Source organism: Diprion similis, chromosome 2 (assembly GCF_021155765.1).
Source record: "Diprion similis isolate iyDipSimi1 chromosome 2, iyDipSimi1.1, whole genome shotgun sequence".
Classification (NCBI taxonomy): Eukaryota; Metazoa; Arthropoda; class Insecta; order Hymenoptera; family Diprionidae; genus Diprion; species Diprion similis.
In genome coordinates this window covers 16,765,304-16,786,373 of record NC_060106.1, presented here as the reverse complement: position 1 = coordinate 16,786,373, position 21,070 = coordinate 16,765,304, and the positions used below count along the sequence as shown (strand labels likewise).

Sequence of the window (21,070 nt, the reverse complement as noted above, 5' to 3'; positions counted from 1 at the left end):
CTCACACACCGCCTGTCACGAGGTTTTATAAGATTGTTCTTCACGCGTCGGAATTTCACTTTCCGTGTAATTTATCCGCTTTCTTACAACCTCCTACACTCTACAATATTGAAAAAAATACTGCCTTCAGTGATGACGAATTAATCCTAAAGAAAGGTCGTTAATCGCGTATTTGCTAGATGAACACTTCGGTCAAACGAAAGTCCAATAACAAATTAGCCCACCATGAAGTAACGATTGTACTAAAATGACTACCATTTTACCGATCAAGTTGACTGACATCAATAACGCGCTTGCAAAATATACGCTTAAAAAAAAACAGGATAAAGCAGGTTCCGACACATTAGAAGTTTCCAAAATCAACTGTTATCAAACAACAGTCGATCTCCCTCAATACGTAAAATCGCAGAGCCGAATGATCTGCAGGGAATGATCGCGGCTGGACTTTTGCACCGAGTTGCTGCAATTTCCCAGAGAAATGATAACGATTATGGTTTGAATGCAACCGTGTCGTTGTCAATGGCTACTAATTATCTGGCCGATGCACCCGGGCTGGCTGTCAGTGGTGGACAGTAGCGGACAGCGTTGGGTACCCGAGGGGACATCGTGGATCCGAAGCTACAAATGTTTGCGGTCGTGTAAACCGATACAATTTATGCTCGGCGTTCCGGGCATGGGATAGTATGGGAGACTATGGGCAACCAGGACCGCGGAATCGGCCAAGTGTTGGCTACCCCCACCCCTTTAAACCCCTTCCATTTGCTCCACATATGCCAGCACGAATCCGCGATATTTGAACCCCAAGCGCGTGCCACGTTGTGTACCAGACACACCAAGCCGCACTGCATAGTTACACCAATTATTACATGATCATCGCTCGGCGAGATCCACGACGCAAAATCATCCCCTTCGTTGGGTATTCTGTTGTGCAATATGCAGCCTTGCTGCATTATTGCAGTGCAGATTAATTATTGGATGATTGTTAGGATGATTTGAAAGGAGTGAAAAAAAAATTTGTGAATAAAAAATTTGGATTATGCTAGAGATTATTCAAAATTTTGAAAACGCCGAATATTATATGGATAAATTGACGCAATTAGTTACAATTTGGAGATTCTACACCTTTTGAAGTGATAATGTTCGAGTTGGTATTAATTTTTGCCATTAAAAATTTTGAGCGACTCTTTGCTGTAGATTTTGCTATTGATTGAACAAACTGAAAACGGAGTGAGTGAAGCCCCTGCGCAGTACGTTTGCGAATTAGCCTTAGCTAGGGAAAACGAACCGGCAATTTTACAGGGAATGAAGACGAGCGCGAACGCGCGTGATAAACACTAGCGGCTTTTGGAAAACCAATATTTATTGCACCGTGTTGAAAATAATGGTATACCGTAAATTACAGTGCAAACAGGTTCGCATTTTGGAGACCGCCGCTCTCCATACCTGCTGTTTTCTACACGCATGAATCTCAATGTTTTCAATCGTATATTTGTCAAATAAAAGAATTCAAAAAAATGTATATGTATATATATATATAGACATATTTCACACTCGACTACGGGTTAATATTCTCTGCGAAATAAAAATGAACTTTTTTTTTAATTTTTTGTCAATGTGCTCTCTACTGTCAGCGAATGCTTCATACAAAAACAGTCCATTTCCGGGTCTCGTAAAATTTGCGGAAAATTTATGAAAATGATATAGTTTCGGTGGTAAAATTATTGGAATTTTTACGTCGGACTTATGCCGCGACGTCTTGATCGCTGATTGTAAGTTCAAAACTCGGTATTAAACTCATCGTTAATACGATATCGGATTCGTCAAGCCAGCTGGGAAACTGGAGAGGGGCAAACATGTGCGGCGTATCGAGCCAACGCGACTGCTGTACTAAAGTGGCTGATTGTTCTTCGTACACTCGGTAGTTATACAAAGTGAGCGCAGCTGGTTCCCAGCGCCTGTTGCTTATCGTAAGTGTCTTTGCATTAGAATCGTATCGCCAAGAAACAGGTATGCAAGGCGTAAATAAATACTCTCGCATTATACTGACGTTTCACCGTTTACCAAATCCCGGAAATCGCACGATCTATCAAAGCAGACGCCGTGAAACCCGCACAATTTCTCAATATTACACATCCTTCTCTCCTTGTACAGTTTAAATGATTTGGAAATTTTCTTAAAGTACTTACCTAATGACGTTATAATAAACGGTAACTATAACAACAACGAATTCAATTTTGCATTCGAAACCGCGAATTTTATAAATGGAATTCATCCAATCAGTAGGAACGATAACCTCCAGTGACAGCTTGCTTATTTCTATGTCTTATCAAAACAAAGAGAAGATATTGTATCACCACGCGTTATGAAACCGAAGCAAATCCATTTTGCAAGTACAAAAAATGTCCTCATGACGTCAGCTAGCCTGTTTGTAGACGCCATTTTTGGCAAATTGTAATTTTTGGAGTTTCAAATTACTCATGTCACATAAATTAATGAAACGTGTTGAATAATATAGGTCTTTATTAGTTCCATTTTTTCCGGCAGGCGACGCATCGTAAAGTGACCGAAGTTTCCAAGAAATTACACATGTATATGACACGCCAGCTGCATTAAGTGCATACTATAATTACATAATTTTGATCAATCAAAATTTCAGCGCCGAATAACTATCGGCTCGATACCACTGACGAGTCATGTGATTGGCTTAAAAATCTAAGCACGTTCCCGTTCCAGAGTACCGAGGAATAGTTTGGTAATCGAACCGCACTCATTGCATGCCTGGATTAATTAATTAGTTGCAATCAAGGAAATTCACGGAAATCAGAAGAGATTGAATAATTGATATATTACTATGCTCGGAGCGTCTTGAAACGATGGAAATCTACATTTTTAGATTATACCTTTGTAATTTCTTGCATTTTAATTGCGCTGGATGATAACAAAAAAAAAAAACAAAAAAAAAACGCACGTACACAGGCAGCACATTTTCCGCTTATTCGCATTTTTAACGAGTTTTTTTATTTTATATATTAAACGCTAAAATATTGAGCATTGAAGACCGAATTCGCACGTTATAATTAGCGCTGCTTATTTCATCCGTAGAGAAATAGAAGCGTTTTACTATGACACCAAAATGGCACTAGATTACAGGTGCCATGATAGCTGGCTATAGAATACAGACGCCTTAGCGTCTATGAAGCCGACTGCAATGAGGCAGAAATTTACAACGGGCAAACGTCTGGAGTATTGTTAGAGTACGTCGAGACATTGAGCGTCTCCTGACTCGGGTTTGACTCGAGTCTCGCGACCTCCGACTTCAAATAACCCCAAAATTACGTTTCATCCTCGTTACCACACGCCTCGTCCCCGAGTTGCCCATAAACTCTCAAGTCTAACTCGCCGACAAACTTCGGGAGTATGTTTGCTATGGCTGCAGTGATAGCATTGTATGTACACATATATCACTGCAGATTCGACTCCTCAATTTCATTTCTACAACAAATCTTCAAACTGCAAACGCGTTTCTCAGACATTCACCTCGTTATACGGGGTGAGGCATTTAAAGTGTTAGAAAGCAATAGGACTCGAACTATTAGTAACATGGAGAAAAAAGTTGAGGTGAAGGTTGTATTGTTCGAGAAGGATGTTATACGGAATCATCGCAAATTGTTTTTTTTATGGAGGTACCAACGCTACGTCAAGATCAACTCCACTTTTCTGAATTGTTGAAAAACTTGAAAGAGTACTTTTTAATTTGCGTTTCAAATTAATCAATCAAATTTTAGGACAGCTTTTTCCTCTCCCGAAAAATCATAATTATAGCACTTACAACGTTTTGCAGTGGCAACGTTTTATAACTTCGCGAATAAATTTTTGTTACGCATATCGTTTGAACAGTATATTCAGTTACAATTTGTGTTTATTTTTGTAGGAGGGCCGTTTCCAGTTAAAGAGAGCAGTGAATGGAATGATAGAAAGTAACAAACTGTAAGAAGAATAAAAGTCAGAATAAACTCACAAAGACAAAATGTCAAAGAATAATGGAAAGGTGATAAGCAGTATCATTCCGAGAACTCCAACACCTCGAATGTCTCTTGGGCAGTACATGCTGAACTGCCTACGCAACAATGGAACAAGCGTTGCACAAGTACGTATCATAGTTTATATTATTGTTACAATTATCGTTATACGATTTTAATAAACCTTATCCTGCAAATTTTTTTAACACTCAAGTAGCCTGTCGTGTGGTAATAAATAGTGATCAGAGTCCCGTCTGACGACAAGTGACTGATAAACGATCCACAATATAAAATCAAGATGCCTTCCGTTCGATGAATCAACGGTAAATGGTACTTTACGTTTTAATGAACGCTATTCAAAAACAGTTCCGCGTACGAACGGATCGATCAATATGTCGGTTTCCCAGTTTACTCCGTCTGCTCGCTGGACTTTTCAATCTCTTCTCTTGCGAGTAACACTTGTCAAAGTATAGTAAACAAAACTTAACCGCAGGTTCAAAATATTGGAATAATTTCAACAGATTTGAGTCAAAAATCCAAAGCAAAATCAAAGCAAATTGAGCTTGTTTTATAATTCACATTTTGTTGAGTCAAGAGTTCAATGGTTGAAACAGGTAAAGAAATTTGTTGTTTCAAAAATATTTTGCATTGACTAAACATTAGTTATTCAAGCGCGCAAAATTCAAAGAATGTGGTGTTTCTATTTTTTTGGTCCGAGAATTCCTTTTCCTTCGTGCATGAACTTCTCAATGAATTCACCTAATTTTAACACTGCAACAAAACAGGTTGACGCTGTCACGGGAGAGATACTCAGATACAACGAGATATTAGAGCAGAGCATTCGTTTATGCGAGAGTCTACGTAAGCAAGGGCTTAAGAGTGGTGATCACGTCAGTATTATAAGCGAGAACCGATTGAATCTGGTCATTCCTACATTGGCTTCGCTTTACTTGGGCGCAGCGATAGTTCCTCTGAACCCAACTTATTCGAAAGGTATAGTCAATACGTACCGAGATTGATTTTCATTCCCATGGTTGACGGGACGAATTTCCTCCTGAAGTTGTTCGTAAACTTGTCCTTCTAAACTTGTTCCTCTTCTATATACAGCCGAGCTGTTGCACGCTCTGAACATTTCAAAGCCGAGCATAATCTTCGTGTCACCACGATCGGAAAAGCTCATGCTGGAAATAGTCGGTGAGATGAATCCAAAGCCGCTGGTCATTCAACTTTCTTCGGATGCCGATTCCTCGGCTATTCCCACCCTGTCGGACATTCTTGAAGAGACTGAGCCACTCTCCGATCTTAACAGCTTCCGTGCCGTCGAGTTTCAGGACTACAAGAAGCATGCCGCTGTCATTTTGTGCTCCAGTGGCACCACTGGATTGCCAAAAGGCGTCATGCTGTCTCATCACAACATCTTGACTCTGGTCCAACATTTTAGGTGAGTTTCATGCTGGGTTTAAGTTTTTGCAGCAATGTTTTTGTCGCCTTGAAAAAAGATGTTCCATCGCGCACGTGACGGTGCTAGTATTTGCCGAGACGACGAGAGCACTTAGCCGGCAAACGCAGCAATCGGAATGTACGCCATGTAATAGTCAGGGCGTAGCAATAGGGTCACGTAATCAAGTAACTAGACCGAGAACACCGGAGCGAAGATGTATATACATAGGGTGGCGGTAATAGCAAACGCGACGAGTGAATGTAAATACCGAAATTCCAACTTTCAGGAATCCCGACTTCGTGGACTTGAATCCAGACCGTCCGTTGCTCGGGCTTTTGCCATATTTTCACGGTTACGGCTTCTCCCTGGTTCTCGGACTGATAGCCACCAGAGGAAAAGCTATCGTGATGAGCGAGTTCGACCCTCTGGTCTTCCTCAGCGCCATACAAACTCACAAGGTGGCCATCGTCCCGCTGGTACCGCCAATCATGGTGTTCCTCGCCAAGCATCCGGTCGTCGCTAAATTCGACTTGAGCAGCATTCAGGAGATCATTTGCGGCGCGGCTCCGCTTTCCGAAGAGGTTGTATGATCACGCAGTAACCTGAAAACAGCATCTCGTTACGAAACTTATGCGTTGGCTACTTCCCCCACAGATTCAAACAGCCGTGATGCAACGTCTCGGCGTCCCCTGCATCCGTCAGGGTTACGGCATGACCGAGACTACGGTGATAGTGTCTCTGAGTCCATCGACGAAGAACAAGGCCGGAAGCGTGGGAATCGTATCACCCGACACTCTGTGCAAGGTTGTCGACGTCGAGACTTCCAAGGCTCTCGGTCCCCACGAACAGGGCGAGATCTGCATCGCTGGGGATCTCGTCATGATGGGATACTGCGGCGACCCCAAGACCACGGCCGAGATAATAGACCAGGACGGATGGCTTCACACCGGCGACATCGGCTACTACGACGAGGACGGCTACATCTTCGTCGTTGATCGCCTCAAGGAGCTCATCAAGTACAAGGCGTTCCAGGTACCGCCGGCCGAGCTTGAGGCCATTCTGCTGAAGCATCCCGCGGTCAAGGATGCTGCCGTTATCGGCATCCCGGATGAAAACTCCGGGGAACTGCCACTCGCCTTCGTCGCTCGGCAGCCTGGGGCTCAGGTTTCGGCTGACGAAATTCGAAAGTTCGTCGATGGTAAGATGATAATCGTGATAAATGAGTGATAGATTAAGAACGAGAATTTAGTTATTTATCAACAGTTACATCATTTTTTTTTTTTTATCGGAATGTGAAATTCAATTCGTTCCGTACCTCGCTCTGTTTCCAGGATCAATTATTCCTCGTCATTTAACAACTATTTTACTCTTCTGTAGGTCAGGTATCACCGTCAAAATGGCTGAGGGGCGGTGTCCGGTTCATTGACGAAATCCCAAAGAGTCCATCGGGAAAAATACTCCGACGAGAGTTGCGAAAACTGATATCAAAGTTGTAGATAATCCACCGATACCTGAATAAATTGGCATCAATAGAATTCAAATATAAAATATTGACGGTGTGAATTCGTAAAAGTATAAATGTCGTTCTCTTTTATACATGGTACTCGGTTCCATAAAATATGTGTTCGTGCTTTTCTAAACTATTTCTATATTTATATATGTAATAATGTATGTGCGAGTACGTGTATTGTAATAATGATCAACCGATTGTCAGATCAAATTAGTCTTTTTCCCAACAGACAGTATTTCAACGGGCCAAAAAAATGCATCTCATTCTAAGTGTCAATTAAGTGTTCAATAACTTGCAAAGTTGCAGCTAATTAATTTATTGCGTTGCCAAAAGCCAGTATCTATGAGGCCAGTATGTAGATCCCCGCATTCGTCAGTCGTGCGAAAAAATCGTTAATGCCTACATAAATTCTTGGCGACGACGTGACGTAGAAGGAGATGTTTTGCCGATTTCTTTGGCGGATCAATGCATTTTTTTCTGCAAAAACAGTCTGAAGTTGCGATTTTCATAGTGCTGGTTCCACCTTAGACCTTTGCGAAATTTTCACTACAAATTCCTTGTGAAAGTATGAAGCTTTTGAGATCTTGCCAAAGATGGAGAGATCTTTGATCCAGAAGTTAATTGTAAAATGCTTTACAATTAATTGAGTATTCCATAAACTCAGGTAGGTGCATAATTTTTCAGGACGTGTACGATTTTATGCAAATACAGAAGAATTGTTTTATTATACGGTTGAAAGATATTCATTCTGTGATAGATCGAACATCATTTTTGTAAAAGTAATTATATTTACATATAGCTCTCGTTTTTTTTTTTTTTTTTTTTTATTATTTGTGATTATTGTAATGTTGATAATTTTACTTGTGAGATATAACTTATTACCGCAGACATTTACTTCAAATATGCATTAATTTGATTGTAACTTCGGAACCAAAGATCTCTGCATTTTCGGCAAAGTCTCGAAAGTTTCACAAGGAATTTATGGTGCAAATTTCATGAAAATCGGAGGTGACCACATCATGAAAGTCGCGATTCTAGACCGTTTTTGAAAAATAAATGCATCGAGTTGCCAAAAAAATCGCCAAGAAATATTTTCTCCTACTTCACGTCACCGCGAAGAATTTATGTAGGTATTAAAGATTTTTTCGCACGACTGACGGATGTTGGGATATAAATTAGTACGAAAATAAGACAACTTTTCAGCCAGCGGTAAAAAAAATCTGAAATAATTCAAGGGTTACTTTTTCGATCCCTGAAATATTCTACGTTAAAGTTCAAGCAAAATTAGAGACGGTGAGGGTTGGCGGCAGGTCGTGTTGGTCTGGAATCTACCCTACATTATATCTATGTGTTGGCTCAGTAAATATATGTATACCTATCTATAATCAATAAACGTAAATCATTCATCCTGAATCTGTGTCCTTTAAATATTCATTCCTTTCTTGTATTTTTCACATTTGCAACAGGTGATCCTATCGCGTAATAAAAGTATGCAGGTATCTGAAATCAGCACCTCTTAATTGAGGCGATAATCAACCTTGTCGTATTGTAAACCAAGTCACATTTCAGCGCTCTGCAATTTTTATGAAATAAAGTGGACAAACAGGTTCGTAGGTAACTATTTTAAACCTCTCATCGCGTATTACAAACGATAAGAGACCATTCAAATATTACGTCACGCTGTTTTTTAGGCGTATTTATTTGTTTTTTGATCGAACAATCAACATTATCCGTTATATTGTATTATTAACAAATTTTCACGACGGAGGGAGGGTGCAAAAGTGTAGACAGTCATGACGACCAATTAAACGGTAACAAAATTGCGCGGGTCGCCAAAAAGAGGATCGAGCGTTTAATTTATCACACTTACTCAAATCAAATGATCGCGAAGAGTTGCCTTTCCGTCCTAAATACCTTCGACCCTTATTTAGGAGTTCTTGCTTTCTTTATTTTCTTTTCCTCCCACTCTCGCGATAGGCGAAAAGGCGTGTGCAGACTTCTTTCACAAAAATTCACAATATTAAGTTAGATCACATTAAAATCAGGTTGGACGAACGTGAGCGACGAAACTGCTTTAAGCGATACGCTACACGCGAGTAGTATATCTATATCGAGTGACCATTCTCTCTGTCCAGACTCCGGGGTGCATGCTACTGGACCAGTGGCTGCAAAGTCACCGTCGGTCGTTCGAGAGCGATTTCCAACTCTAGCGGCAGTGCACCAGAGTTAATATAATTTGTAACGTCCGTTACTGACAAATCTAATTGACAGATGGCAATTATTTAACAGGGAGAAAGGGTGATGGCTGCGCTGAAATTGAGCTGTGAAGAACGAAAAATAGAATTTATGTCCCATTTTCAAATTATTCCAGTCGTGTCTTTTTTATTTCACCTGCCTCGCGAGTCCTCGTGAATGTAAAAATCCTGTGAACTTAAAACACATCGGTCAAAGCTATTCGCCTCTATTGTTAAAAATGATACGAATACCTCTTCTGATTAATGGTAGTGAAAATTCTAGTACAACATCGACGAACACTCGAAAGCAGTATGTGGTCAATGTAAAAGCTGATTCAACGAGACATTTTCACCAAATTGGCTCTCCCACATTGATTGGCGCACATTCTCAGCGGAGTAGATACAGGTATTGAAACTACCCGGCAGCCCGATTCAAACACGTTTAATAATTAATTCTCATTCATCAATATCGAGCCGAAGTGGGTACGCCGCTCCCATTAGGCGAAACTTAACACTAGACGAGAGACGGCGGGTTGTAGAAGCGAGATAACCCTGAGACGACGTTTTGTTCGTCCGTTTGGTGACAGTCAGGGGTGTTCCATCGTCAAGTTGCACGACTTGTCCACAGATATAATCTCGATCCGTGTTTGCACCGCGCTTCATTCAGTAATGTGGCTACTTTGAAGCCTGCCGGATGGTTCGAGGTCGAGGAATCTGTAGGTAGACGCTTCTCCGTGAAGTCTTATCTCTCGGTTGGGTGAGGCAGGACGATTCTTCGCCCGGCAGGAGTCCAAGTCCCTTGGGATGAGGCGAGATGCCCTGCACGTCGCTCTGATACAGATTTCTCGCTCTAATGAATCGTGCTTTTCGAAATCCTCGTATAACAAGGCAACATCATTTTTCCAGAGCCCTTTTCGTGTCTTCTGTCCTGAAATAAATCCAACTTTTAGGTACGACGAGAGTTGGCACAAAATATGTGGGGTCGGAAAATTGAGGCAAAAACTAGGAGAGTTGATTCGTTATCTATAGGCGCGTTAAAATTCGAGTAAAGTTATCGACAAACTCGAGTCGAGGGATTTTTTTTTGATCGCTGCATTCTTTACCATGAGATAGGTTCTTGAAAAAATAGCGCGTATAACCCAAGTCTGAGTAAATTTCAACTTTAAGCTCGAAGCGATGAAAATATTTGTTATAATCATCATACTGGATGAATATATTTATTAAACTGACTTGTAGCTTCGTTGAGAATCTCTCCAGAAGTCCTCGAGAATCGCTGGAATTTGTTGAGCTCTTAATTAGCACAAGCTATTGAAATGTTGGATCTCGAGTTTCAAACTATCGGAGTAATATACGAGACAGCAACTAATTTCACTTACCTAATTAAACAAAATCAAATTCAGTATGGATCGAGATAATTTTATAATTTCCATCTATTTCCTATAATACTGATTATACCTCATGCAGGTATACACTAAATATATGTATATATATATATACTCGGTCAACCAGGACGATTCCATTAGACGATTGACTTGACAATATACATATATGTAACACAAATTAACATCAAAATTTGCGTAGGCCACTCGAGTTTAATTGAGTAGCTATAAATACCTTAAAAATCTCTTGTCTTTAATTAAGAGGATTGTATACGTATACCGTGAAATTAAAGGGGATTATTTTTCACCGTAATTTGTATACCTCAAGGAAATTCTTCCGTAACGCAGTTTTGTTATATCAGATTATCCACCCTTTTGAAGTATAATTAGACGGGACTAAGAAACCATGAGATTTTGCTTCGAAAAACAAAGCGTTGGTAGAAGTACACGCGTTCATATTACGCACCGTTCTTCGTCGAATACCTTTGAGACTCGGAAATCCAAGAATTTTATGCAATAACAGGATCGCCTTGAGATCAAAGTGACGAATAAAAATTTCTTCTTTCTAAAAATCCACTTTCGCACCCTTCAAAACACTACCAGCTCGTTACATCTGCGCTCTCTTCGTGTTGCTGTTTGTCTAAGGCCTCAGGGGATGTCCAGAGAGGACACTTGGTGGTCAAGTACACGGTACATGGAGACGATTCAAAGACTCCGGAGGCTGCGTCGCAAAGTCGGCGAGACGCGAGTGAATGTACCGGCTTGGCTTCCTTCCATTCACATTCAAGTACACGTGTATATGTATATATATATATATGTATGCGTAAATGGACACATTCATACCGTATAACCTCGAGAAGAACTGAAACGCCAGGAAAGTGAGATACGGAACTATCAAGCGCTATCATCCAGAATATACTATACAACGCGAAATATGGTGACCGGGTTGTAAGGATTCTCGGACAAGGAGTTCACCCTACAGTATTACAGTGAAGGTACTGCTGTGTGACGTTTCGCGAACTTCGTCCCAGCTGTAATACGTGAATACGCGTTTCAATTTTCTGAGGAGTATTTTACAAGCAATACTCAATAAACCGAAACATTTTCCCGAAAATTTCGGTTTCTTGTCATTCGCGTTTTCAGAAGCTGTTACATTCTCCGCACTAATCGATCACTTAAATCGTGCTCGTTATGTGATTTCAGGAGTTCAATAAATGGCGTAAGTGAATTAATCGGTGTACGTTAAAGAATGAAATATAACTAAGGCCCGATGGAATATGCGAGTGTATCACTTATTATCGCAGGCATAAAAAATCCTCGAAAAAAAGCTCTCGATCTACATCTGTCAGCCGTTGAAACAGTTCACAGGTCACAAACCAAACCGAGCAGTGGTTCGATGGGATGCAATAGACGTGCCATGACATATACTTGCCGTTGACACATCGATACATCACTCTCTATGGTTCTGGTCTCTCTGGTACCCTGCGCGGTTTCCGCAAATGCCGCCGTTCCGCAGCGAAGCGATATCGCAAATCGGAACGGCTTATCGACTTTGTTGGTCCGTAGAGTTTTTCCGCTTTCGCGATGATCGAGCTCTCAATTCTTTCTTTTTGTTTTGTCGTTGTTGTTCGTTTCTACCTCTATATGTTGGTTCATTGATACAATTTTCTTCGCGTTTATTTCCAACAGCGAGAACCTCTCGCGTGTATTGAATGCTAAAATTTTTATGCAAAAGTAATTAACCGAATGCGGTGAATTAATTATCCGACTGATTGGACCGGGTGTGGTTTCTAACTTTCCCTCTATTATCTTCCGCATAAATTTAAAAGTTATTAGCATTTGATTGAAATGCCAATAATCCCTGGTTGTTAATAAATTAATTCAAACTCCAGCACCGATATGTGCAAGCTGCAGCGCATTCGCTGTCGAGTGGAAAATTCCCCGTATTCGGTTACTAATAATTATTTCAAGTGGCCGTGCGGTCGAATGATCAAATACCGCGTCCATACGATTTCCAGATAAGCCCCGGTCGTGTGAGCCGAACAGGAAATTTCGGAATGATATTCCTCTAATTCCTCGGCTCCGTAAAGTGACCTTTTGAATGCAAATTAATCCGATACTCGTTAGAGTGGTCTTTGAATTATTTCAGAACTGCTGCAGTAGGTTTTTCACGAAAAACGTGGTTACGAGCCGAGCTGCAGAGGCACTTGCGGTGTGGCTCGTAGCCAGAGTCTGCAGCATGCTTCACGACCTCGACTTTTATCCTCTCTACAAACCGGTAACGTTCGTTCGGTCAATAGACGAAGACAAACCGGGAAACTGATTGTGAGTGTGTGGCATCAGCTCGTTCCTGCTATTCAACCCGAGCGAATGAATCGCCGGTGAGTCAATGTAAAACACACTTGTAATCTCACTCGTCAGATATGAACGAACCGCCGCGATAAGATCTTATCAGACACTGTGGAGCCCATGGTTCGTTCGATTGGATCAAAGAACAAAGTGAAAAACACGCAGGTGAAACACCTCGCGTATTTGACGTATGGACTTGCGAATAAAAACCACGTAGATTACGAATCAGCGAGGATGTGTGTAAACGTGCCTGTTTGTGTGGTTTTTTTTCGAGATATAGATTATCACACCGGCCTGATATCTCTCTCTCTCTCTCTCTTGACTGACTAAGGCTTGTTGCGCATAGTGTCCGGCAGTGTGTAGACATTTTTCATGGGAGACATCAAGCATATTTTTTAACGGTAAGGTTTGTATCACACATGTTGCAATGTGTAAATACACTCGTATCAATAGTGTGCCTTGTTGCTCTGGTACACATACGTACAAATACGTCATGACGTGTTGCGTCACAAGGTGGAGTTGTTGACGCGAACGTGCTGAAAAAACACGCAATTACTGTACTTGTGAATTCTTTTTCTCGATTTTTCTTTGAAATCAATGCAGAGAGTGGAATGATCAAACGGTGTAAAATATTAGATCTGTTATCAGTTCGAGTCGAATATTAAAATGGACAAAATTGTTAACGATTCGTTTTACAATAAGTTTTCAACAACAATGAAAAAATAACCTTTTGACGCTCACCGCGGTGCGATAAACAAGAAGTTAAAATGATAAGGTGGTATTTTAACAATCGTAATTATACCAGGTGACGCATAACAATTGATTGCTCGAACGGGGGAAAAGTTGGTCTAAATTGTCTGCTCGAAAGAGACTTTGAAAAATTGACAAGTAAGTGAAGAAATTATAGCTGGGTTGCGGATATTATGAACCTTTGTCCGAGAGAATGGAGACTGTTAACCGTTAATGGTGGCTAATTTGAGATTCGATTAATTCTCAGAAATCTGGAATCATGGGGAGCTCAGTTAGTACAAAACAAATTACCCAGGAAAAGCTGGAGGAGTATTGCCAGCTGACTTTTTTAACGAAAGCCGAAATCATGCAGTAAGTCGAAAACGCGTTCTCGTCAACAGTGGGACATTGGAATAAGGAAAACGTATTTTTTTCAGCATTTACAAGCTCTTCAAAACCTTAGGACCAGAAGAATTGCAAGAAGATTTTAAATATAGATTCCCTGTCGAAGACATTGTCAAGATTTTTCCAGCGATTAGGGTATGAAATATTTAGCTACGTATATTTATTGCATTTTATTTGTCAACAACAAGCCCATCATTGTTTATTTAATCTTCTTTCGTCACATTTTCAGCACAATCCTTTCCGCGATTCAATCATGAGGGTCTTCTCTTCAGAACAAGACGGTCATTTTAGCTTCGAGGATACTCTCGACCTGTGTTCTGCACTTTCAGAAAATTGCCCGGAGGAGGTCCGAGCCGCTTGGGCATTTCGAATTTTCGGTAATCATCATTGTCGTTAAGGCGGTCTTAATCGATATATGTATTTAATATTTATAGATTAATTTAAATGGAGAATAATTCAGGTGGTATTTCAAAAAACAATCTCACGAGGTCGCGACTTTGTGCATAGATGATTTTTTTTTTTCTAATCGAACCTTTTCAACATCCGAATGATTTCTGTGCCCTTTCAGACTTCGATGGCGATAATCAGCTGTCGCTTGACGATTTGATCGAGTCTATAGAGAGATTAACTGGTTTAAACGAGAACAGCGAGCCTCGAATTGATCGGCCAAGTTCCGAGTACATTGCCCAAGCGGTGAGTACATAGACTTGCAGTATGTATGTATACCAAAATCTAAAAATATGTGCATATATCTGCATCAATTATCCCTTTGTGACATAATTAATTGCAGTTAAGTTTTCTTCCAAGATTTATCGAGCCGTATAATTCACGATTAAACTGTAAAAGATTTTCCATATATTCAAGGGGCTTTTTCCCGGATATTTTATAGGTACTTCAAGAGATGGACATGGACCATACCGGAAGTGTAGCCCCTCAAGAGTTCGTCCACATCGTTTCCAGGATGCCAGAGTTCACGCTCACTTTCAGATTTATGCCCTAGCTACGAGGAAAGCAGACTATCGTGGGTATAATTAAGAAACGAGCACATCAATTGGAACGGAATTCTACGAGAGGACCGTGGATTGAATTACTACGTGTTAATGAACGTCATGAATAACATACGAAGTTTTGAAAAGTGCCAACGTTTAATAAATTCAACAGTATTAGTTCGTAATTACCGTTCAAATGTCGTTAAAATACACTGAAAACTGCAACAGTAAGTCGATCAAAATCGTATTCTAGTCAGGGTAATTCGTTAAAAATCTCTGATTGCGCAATTGGCTTTTGGATAAAAATTATTATATATCATATGTGTATTAAATTATGACAAAATCAAATCAAAAATTTCTTTACCCTGTCAAAGCACGTGAATTCCTACCCCTCAGAGATTCTTCTCTCGTAAACAACCAAAGATTATCGTTTGTAGGCGATACAGTTGCCAGGAGAATAAATTCCCGGGAAGGCCAATTCGGGCATGTACGGGGTCTTGGACGCCCTCTCAAAGGTCAGAGGGACGACAGGAGGTCGTTTGTACTCCGTGTAGGTTTCCGGATACTTGGAAAAGTAGGAGGGTATCAGTGTCGGGGAACACTGGAACGCGTACTCGTCCGCTTTGAAGAAGCTCAACGGGTGGAGGGATCCTGTATGGTCCTTGTACTGTTGACGATGCATTTGTACGCCCTGTAGAGAGAAATTCATGAATCCTGAACAGCCAGAGGACGAGCCCGGTACCAAGCCTAAATCTTCGAGTCAAGTGTCTGCGTTTTTGGGCCATTAAACTCCCCCATTGATTTAACCTTCAGTATTTCGAATTGAATATCCTGCAAAGTATATATTTTTGCACCACTGTCTCACCTTGTACAGATCATCGACTTCCTGCATGCGTCCTGCATCAATCGTTGTGACGTTATTTCGTGGAACCGATAACGACCTGTTGTAGTCACGAACTTTCGCGGCAGCGACTAAATCCGGTCTTGGACTGTAAGGGGTGCTTTGCAGTCCCCATTCGTAAGGCGGCATCTTTCTTGGAACATTGATTTATTAGATTTGTCAATCGTTATATTCATTGAGTGTCATAAGTGCAAAGGCTCACCGAAAACCTGGACAGAGTCTCGTTTCTGTAATTTTGGAAATAGCTCACTGTTCCTCCTTCGTAGGATGAACCGCCGACTTTAATTGGCGGATGAGCACCCATGTATGCAGGATTTAAAGAAGGAGGATAAAAGGTTGCCTGGTTCTCTGACAGATTTCGGTTTCCCATCACCATTTTTAACGTTTATTTCTCTTCAGCTCGGTTGTAATTTAGTTTTGATTTACTCGTGCTGAATTTGAACATTTGATTGGATACTTCGTTTTTTTTTTTCTAATTTTTATTTAATTATCGTGACCAGAATTTTATGCTAAACCTTGTGCGTACGTAAAGAATAAATAATACAATATGTGACAACGAAGGGTTAATTTCTGGCGTCAAAACAATGCCGTTTTTCACGATTCATAATCACTGCCGCCCGTTCTATTGCGGCAAATCTAATTCGTAGAATCGCCACCAGGACGACGCCACCGCCAGGATTACCGACTGGTTGCATTTTAACTGACCACAAACTTTGGCAGATATCGCATTATGCCAGGGTAATAATCTTGGAGTAATATATGAAACACGGGTTGCATGTAATTGAAATACGTTGGCGATTTGCACGATTATTAACGAACTCGGAATCACGTGTAGCAAAATTTTCTTCCAAATCGCTTGTTAAATAAATATAAAAACCTATAATTGAGATTGAAAAATTATATAAACATATTCCCTATTGGGTATAGATTGAATAATATAGATTAAGTAACATAAATGGCTTGCTTCAGTCTCCTAACTTCACCGGTGATGATAAAACAGCTCGTTTATGTATATACAGTTAAAAATATAATGAAATCTTCCTACGTTAAGTCAATAAAAAATTTATCTAGCTTTTTGTTGTTGTCATCACTAGTCTTAGACCGTTTAACTCTGACTGACATCAAGTTATTCTTCTTTTTCTTACACTTTAAAATCGGACTCGGAAAGTCATCGACTTTTGAATGTCCACCAAAACCGTCGTACTGCAGGTCCTTAGATTTCGCCCCTTTCTAAGATCAGAAAAATTGACAAACATCATCTTATAAAGTATGAAATTCATTGGTGATAATATATGAAATAATGAGAAATCATAGAAAGACGTATATTCATGAGTGAAAATAAATATTCTGTACCTGTGAAAGATCAAGTCTTGGTTTTTTTGTCAAAATCGAGAGACTTGAACTCGAGGGCCTCACTCTGCTACTCTGACTCAATATCGAGTACATGCCAACACCTTGAGACTTGAGAGGTTGATATGGCGACGATGCCTCATCACCAGACTTTTGACTGCATGCCGAAGGCTTTACATAAATAATACGTTAAATAATGCACACTTAACGGACATTAAAGGCCAAAAAAAATCAAATTCCGCATTGCATATGTTGGAGACTGAACCTTGAATCCAAGAGACATCATACTTCATAGCTCTGCAGAAACTGGGTGCACATAAACTAGTTATAAATGAATTTTGGTAACACAAAATTACCGTGGTATCGGGTTTGGAGGTATCAGATATTACCACTGGTTTCCTCAATATCTTCATTCTCCTCGAAGTTGGACTCTGAATGGTACTTAGTGAATCGTCCTAAAATTACATTATGAATATATGTAAGTCATCTGAATGGGGGTTTTTCCTCGACCTTGTAGAATATGATGTATATTATACGTAAGTTATATTCTTATAAACTTCCAAACTGCTAATAAAAGATTATACATGTAGGTCGATTCTTGAAAATTTTAAATTCTGAAAACTGCTGAAACTTGAATCATAGATCATACTTCATAGCTCTACAAAAACTGAGTGACAATCATAAACTAGTTGTGAATAAAATTGTGTAAAATAAAATTACCGTAGGGTTGAGTTCAGGGGTATCAGGTTTTACCACTGATTTCTTCAATATCCTTAGTTTCCGTAAAGCTGGACTTTGGATGACAGTTGGTGAATCGTCCTTAAATTACATTATAATTATGTATATTTCGTATTCTTACAAAAAACCCGAGCTATTGCTCGGTAAAATATAACTTTGTACTGAAATTACTGTTTCAACATCGAATTCGATGCTAGCAGGTACTGTTGCACGCTTCTTAGGAGCTTTCATGCTTTCTGGAGCTGGACTTTCGGCAATATATCGTTGAATGTCTTCGCTGGTTCGCAATGTGGTATTCGAAGTAAGTTGACTTTTGAGTTCTTCGAGTTTCAATTCCAACGATTTCTTCTCGTTCTCGCAATGAATCAAGTTTGCTTCCAATTGTCTGGAACACAAATGATATTTTTGATGTTGATTGAATATGACTAATATATATTGCAAATAATTGCAGAGCCTGATTAACAATTAACGATTATAACAGTGGATAAGTAGAAACAACAGGCGTAGGAAAGGATTGACACGGAAATGAGCAAGACAGAAAATACTAAAAGAAAAGAAACTAAGGTGACAATCAAAAAGCTGAAAAAGAACAAGAGTACAGGCATGGATGGAGTGAAAAACGAGGTATGGAAATACACAGGTAAAAAAGTAGGGAGGGATTCAGAAAGATTATGGATAAGATTTGAAAAGAAAAGGATAGACTGGAAGAAAGGCATAATATGTCTGTCGTAATATAAGGAACTGGAGGTAAACGTGGAAAGATTACTGTACAGGCAGGAGAGAGAGTACGGAGAAAACATAAAGAGGTCAGAAAATACAATACTCAGACAATGCAGGAGGGAGATGGATAAAGAAAGTTGAACAGAAACCAGACTAGGAGAAGCAAGGGATGAACTATACAAAAACTAAGATTGAGCAGATGGGAGGCAGAAGGAAGAGACGACAAAAGAGAAAACACGTCGGAATTATGGAGAAATGGAGTACTGGAAGTAGAAAAAGAAAGAGAAAGTAGACTGGTGGAGTCAACGTATACCAAAGACTACAAAGGTGGAGAACAGAAAAGTTTCCAAGATACTTCCAGGAGAAAATTAAGGGACAAAAAATAAGATAATAGAAAGATTTAGACTAGGAAAGAAATGGGGCGCAATCAGATACTGGAGATGGAAGAAGGGAAAAAACTATGTAGATTATGCGAGACAGAAACAAAGACAGGAATCTATGTAATGAGAGAATGTGTGTCATGAGTAATAAAGGACAAGGAATAGAATGGTTGAAAAGCGTAAGAAGGAAGCGTGAAAGAAGAGGATACAGCAAAAGCACAAAGAAGCAAACGTACTATATATAATGTATATTATTTAAAATATTGTATGCAAGAGCAAATTGCCAGACAGCGAGTAGATGCATCATTTAACCCAAAAGGGAATCATTATTTCTAATAAAAATAACCAGAAACTGTTAGTTAACACGAAAAGTTTATACCTGAATTTACTTTCTTTCCGCATAAGATCATTTCGCTCAGATTTAACAACAAGGAGTTCTTCTTGTAGCTTTCTGACTCTTTCTCGGATTTCCTTGCGTCTCTGTAAGCTGCAGCTCATTTCCCTGCAATGATCCATTTAAGTAAATATTCTTATAGATGTTTGAGATATAACTTGATTATTTGAATTCGGATAGTTTTTTAGTACATAATTACCGTTTCATTATGGAGAGATATGTGATAAGCGATTCTCTGTCATGTGATTCGCTGAGCATTCTGTCTACTTCGGCTTGTGAACCAGTTATGAGTGTTTGTATTCTGTAACGATAATAATAAATCATTAGATTCGGTTTTAATTTTTTTTATTTCAAGCTTCAGAAGCTCGCATTGATAGGAAGCCAAGTTTTTTTCATCATCTTGTGTAATTGGTGCTCAACATTGCTCTTTAAGAATTGCCACGATTATAGTGTTCAACTAAATTTGCTTACTGGTGGCATTGTTGAAGACATGCTTTCAACCTAACAACTTCTTTCTGAGCCGCATCAGCATCAGAGCTTTTTTCTTTCAAGTATTTGGCTTGCTCCTTAAGGGCGTAAATGGCAGACCTCTGTTTCTCAATTTCAATCTCAAGTTTCTTAACTTCTGCCCGAAGGCCGATGTTCTGTGCCTTAAACTTTGCATTCTCTTCTCCACAATTCTTAATATCCAAGTCTTTCAGTTTGATTTCAAATTTCAAACTGTCAATTTTACTATGAAGCTGTCCAACATTTTCTCGATCTGTGTCTGTGTTCGAAAAATTGAAATATGCTCTGTGGATTGTTTTTTCTGTGACCTTTGTTCTGCATTGTGGGCAAGTCTTGGACCTGGCAAAGTATAAAAAATAAATAATCAAATTGATGTAACAGTGTTCAAGATGACAACAACAATAATGACCTCCAGGTTCTTGGCCAGAGGACCTTCTATCTACCGATGAAGAAATTTGAGTTAAATAATCATCTGTACGTCTATTCGAGAGCAGGGATTTTGTTGTGCTGATAAAAAACGTTTATCTATTAGAGATTCGTCGTAAAATTACGAATAAAAGTAAGATTGCAGATCACCGCAGAAGACGTAAAGACACGTAAAGCCCTTTGTCTTGAATTAAACTTGATGAAACATGGGGCGGGTACGTTGAAATATGACATTATTTAATCGACTGTGAATCAATAATACCTTTCCAACCAGTGAGTAACGCATACGAAATGAAAGAAATGTCCGCATGGTGTGAAAGTCACATCGTCCGAGGGTACAAGAAGCTCGGCACAAATGCAGCACGTAATGTTCATCGTCTCGTCGATTATCAATAAAAAAATTCAGGCTAGAGCCTAGGACGAAATGCCGTCGATCGGATTATACATGATTTGTAAAAATAGGCCCTGTCACCTACGATTCACTGAAAACGAAGTCGGACTGAACTTCAGACACCGGGATCACAACACACCGTTTAATTCAACTTTCAGATCTCGTCCGGCATTCGGTTTCCCTGAACATAGCTGCGTAACCGCTCTCG

At 39.8% G+C, this 21,070-nt stretch overlaps 4 protein-coding genes across 4 annotated transcripts; 2 read left to right on the top strand and 2 right to left on the bottom strand.

Moving 5' to 3' along the window:
• The first annotated feature begins 1,900 nt into the window (after nt 1–1,900).
• LOC124415857 (4-coumarate--CoA ligase 1) lies at nt 1,901–7,532 on the top strand. Its single transcript, XM_046896538.1, has 7 exons — nt 1,901–1,967; nt 3,932–4,147; nt 4,805–5,012; nt 5,127–5,460; nt 5,747–6,041; nt 6,115–6,658; nt 6,838–7,532. The coding sequence occupies exons 2-7, from the start codon at nt 4,028–4,030 to the stop codon at nt 6,954–6,956; spliced, it is 1,620 nt and encodes a 539-aa protein (XP_046752494.1). The 5' UTR covers nt 1,901–1,967; nt 3,932–4,027; the 3' UTR covers nt 6,957–7,532.
• A 5,901-nt stretch (nt 7,533–13,433) lies between these two features.
• Nucleotides 13,434–15,396, top strand: LOC124411211 (calcium and integrin-binding protein 1-like). The gene is made up of 6 exons (XM_046890201.1): nt 13,434–13,820; nt 13,930–14,033; nt 14,099–14,201; nt 14,296–14,443; nt 14,635–14,759; nt 14,956–15,396. The coding sequence occupies exons 2-6, from the start codon at nt 13,942–13,944 to the stop codon at nt 15,064–15,066; spliced, it is 579 nt and encodes a 192-aa protein (XP_046746157.1). The 5' UTR covers nt 13,434–13,820; nt 13,930–13,941; the 3' UTR covers nt 15,067–15,396.
• A 56-nt stretch (nt 15,397–15,452) lies between these two features.
• Nucleotides 15,453–16,394, bottom strand: LOC124411201 (protein FAM166C-like). Its single transcript, XM_046890189.1, has 3 exons — nt 16,159–16,394; nt 15,921–16,085; nt 15,453–15,746 (listed from the first exon to the last, which is right to left on the bottom strand). The coding sequence occupies exons 1-3, from the start codon at nt 16,330–16,332 to the stop codon at nt 15,480–15,482; spliced, it is 606 nt and encodes a 201-aa protein (XP_046746145.1). The 5' UTR covers nt 16,333–16,394; the 3' UTR covers nt 15,453–15,479.
• Nucleotides 16,395–16,516: 122 nt separating this feature from the next.
• LOC124411194 (E3 ubiquitin-protein ligase TRAIP) lies at nt 16,517–21,048 on the bottom strand. The gene is made up of 9 exons (XM_046890176.1): nt 20,734–21,048; nt 20,010–20,384; nt 19,738–19,839; nt 19,524–19,646; nt 18,216–18,429; nt 18,027–18,125; nt 17,663–17,761; nt 17,310–17,477; nt 16,517–17,186 (listed from the first exon to the last, which is right to left on the bottom strand). Exons 1-9 carry the CDS (start codon nt 20,844–20,846, stop codon nt 16,998–17,000), a joined length of 1,482 nt encoding a protein of 493 aa, XP_046746132.1. The 5' UTR covers nt 20,847–21,048; the 3' UTR covers nt 16,517–16,997.
• Between the last annotated feature and the right edge of the window lie 22 nt (nt 21,049–21,070).